A 1,877-nucleotide genomic window follows, 5' to 3' on the forward strand; every position below is an offset into this window, starting at 1 on the left:
TCCCCTTCTTTTTTTCTTTCCTTGACATCATATAAGCACATCTACACACACGCATACATACACGCATTTACATATATATATATATATATATATATATATATATATATATGCGTGTTTGTGTGTGTGTATCTATGTATATAGAAATCTATTCATGTATACACACAGATACACACAGATACACACACAGATACATACATACATGGCTGTATATATTTATTCATAACATAAATTTGCCTTGTCTCTAATAATTTTCATCGGGTGGTTTAGCTTGTACCATTATGTAAATGACTTTGCGTCTGGTTACACAATTGTTCCTATTTAAATATGTAGCCTCGTGCTGCTTTCTCTCGATATGTTGAGACGGATGTGATAATCAGTTATTTCAGATTAAACAATGAAAGTTTCAATGCAGCTTTTATTTCTGCTTTCCAATTCAATCTATTTCCTTTTGCATTCTATTTCCCAACATTTTCTTATTCTTTTTCTCTTTTCCCTTTTAAACACCTTCTGTCACTTATCTATCTATCTATCTATCTATCTATCTATCTATCTATCTATCTATCTATCTATCTATCTATCTGTCTATCTGTCTGTCTGTCTGTCTGTCTGTCTGTCTATTATTTTCCTCACTCTCTATCCTGTTGTCTGTCTATTTCTTCTCCTCTCTGCCCCAGCCTCTGTATCTATTTTCCCATTTCTTCGTCTCTCTCTCTCTCTCTTCTGCCCCGCACCCCTCTCTATATCAAATGCTCTCCTCCTCCTCTTTCCCCCTACTCTCTCCCTCAAACCTTTCCTCTACCTCCACCCTAGTGTAATCTTGGTTCTATTATTGTTGTAGGTTACGTTCTGAATATATGGAAGATTTACAAAGGAAGATTCGTGAGCTAGAAAGATGTTTCAACAACGAACGAGAGCAATGGAAGAAACTCGGTTGGCCTGTGCGCCAGGAGTCGCCCGACACTAACCCTGTGGAATTAGCTCGGACTGCAGTCAGCCTACCCCTTGCCCTGGACAACGCTCCCAGTCCTGTCTCTGAGGGTTTCAGTGAAACTAGTTCTAACTCATTTACCACCATCTCTGTAGCCCACTCCACTGGTTCCGCAACACTTACTGATGTTGCAGTTGCCACTGTTAATACTGTTAGTAGTTGTAGTAGTATTAGTAGTGGTAGTGGTGGTGTCGGCGGTGGTAGTAGTGAAATTACTTTCGCCACTTGTTCTGTTTCGTCTAGTGTTGATAATCCTCCTCCATGTCCAAGTTCATTTCCAAAAAATGTTTCCTTCAACAAAGATAAAGACGAAGACGCCAGTATACCCACTGCCACTGATTCGACAGGTTCCAGAGCCATGTCCACTTTGCCGGATGATATTCAGGAAGTTACTTTAGAGTGTGTCCCACACCATTACTGCACAAAGAATACTCGGAACAGTGGAACGAAAGAGAATGAAGACATCATCGACAACGACAGGAACAACGACGAGAACGACGACGAGAACGACGGCGATGACGTGGACGACGACGACGACGACGACAGCAATAGTGGGGCCAGTGAAAATCTGGCCATTCAGAGAAGAAACAGCAAGACTATATATGACGATTATAAGGCAAACGACTCGAAATCCTGCGAAGACGACGTGGTTGATGGAAGCCCTGATATCCCTTCAAGAGAACCACAACCACAACAACAGCAACAGCAATCTCAACAACAGCGTCAGGAGCTAAGCGACGGAGACGAGAAGAAAGTGATTATACAGCTTTGTTGCATGGAACAACTACACAATGTAGACAACATTCATCTCCAGCGAATTTTTGACAAGGTAAGATTTTGTCATTATGTCTGGCATATATATATATATATATATATATATATATATATA

The 1,877-nt window shown here is 40.4% G+C and overlaps 1 protein-coding gene across 1 annotated transcript in view; it reads left to right on the top strand.

Annotated features, from left to right (window-relative positions):
• LOC106877261 (repetitive organellar protein) overlaps positions 1-1,877 on the top strand; it is a 58,282-nt gene that overhangs the window by 23,269 nt on the left and 33,136 nt on the right. Inside the window, exon 11 of the mRNA XM_052975948.1 lies at positions 839-1,817. Coding sequence (XP_052831908.1) covers positions 839-1,817 — 979 coding nt within the window. The remainder of the gene's footprint in view (positions 1-838; positions 1,818-1,877) is intronic.

The sequence above is a fragment of the Octopus bimaculoides genome, chromosome 23 (genome assembly GCF_001194135.2).
Source record: "Octopus bimaculoides isolate UCB-OBI-ISO-001 chromosome 23, ASM119413v2, whole genome shotgun sequence".
In the NCBI taxonomy this organism is placed as follows: Eukaryota; Metazoa; Mollusca; class Cephalopoda; order Octopoda; family Octopodidae; genus Octopus; species Octopus bimaculoides.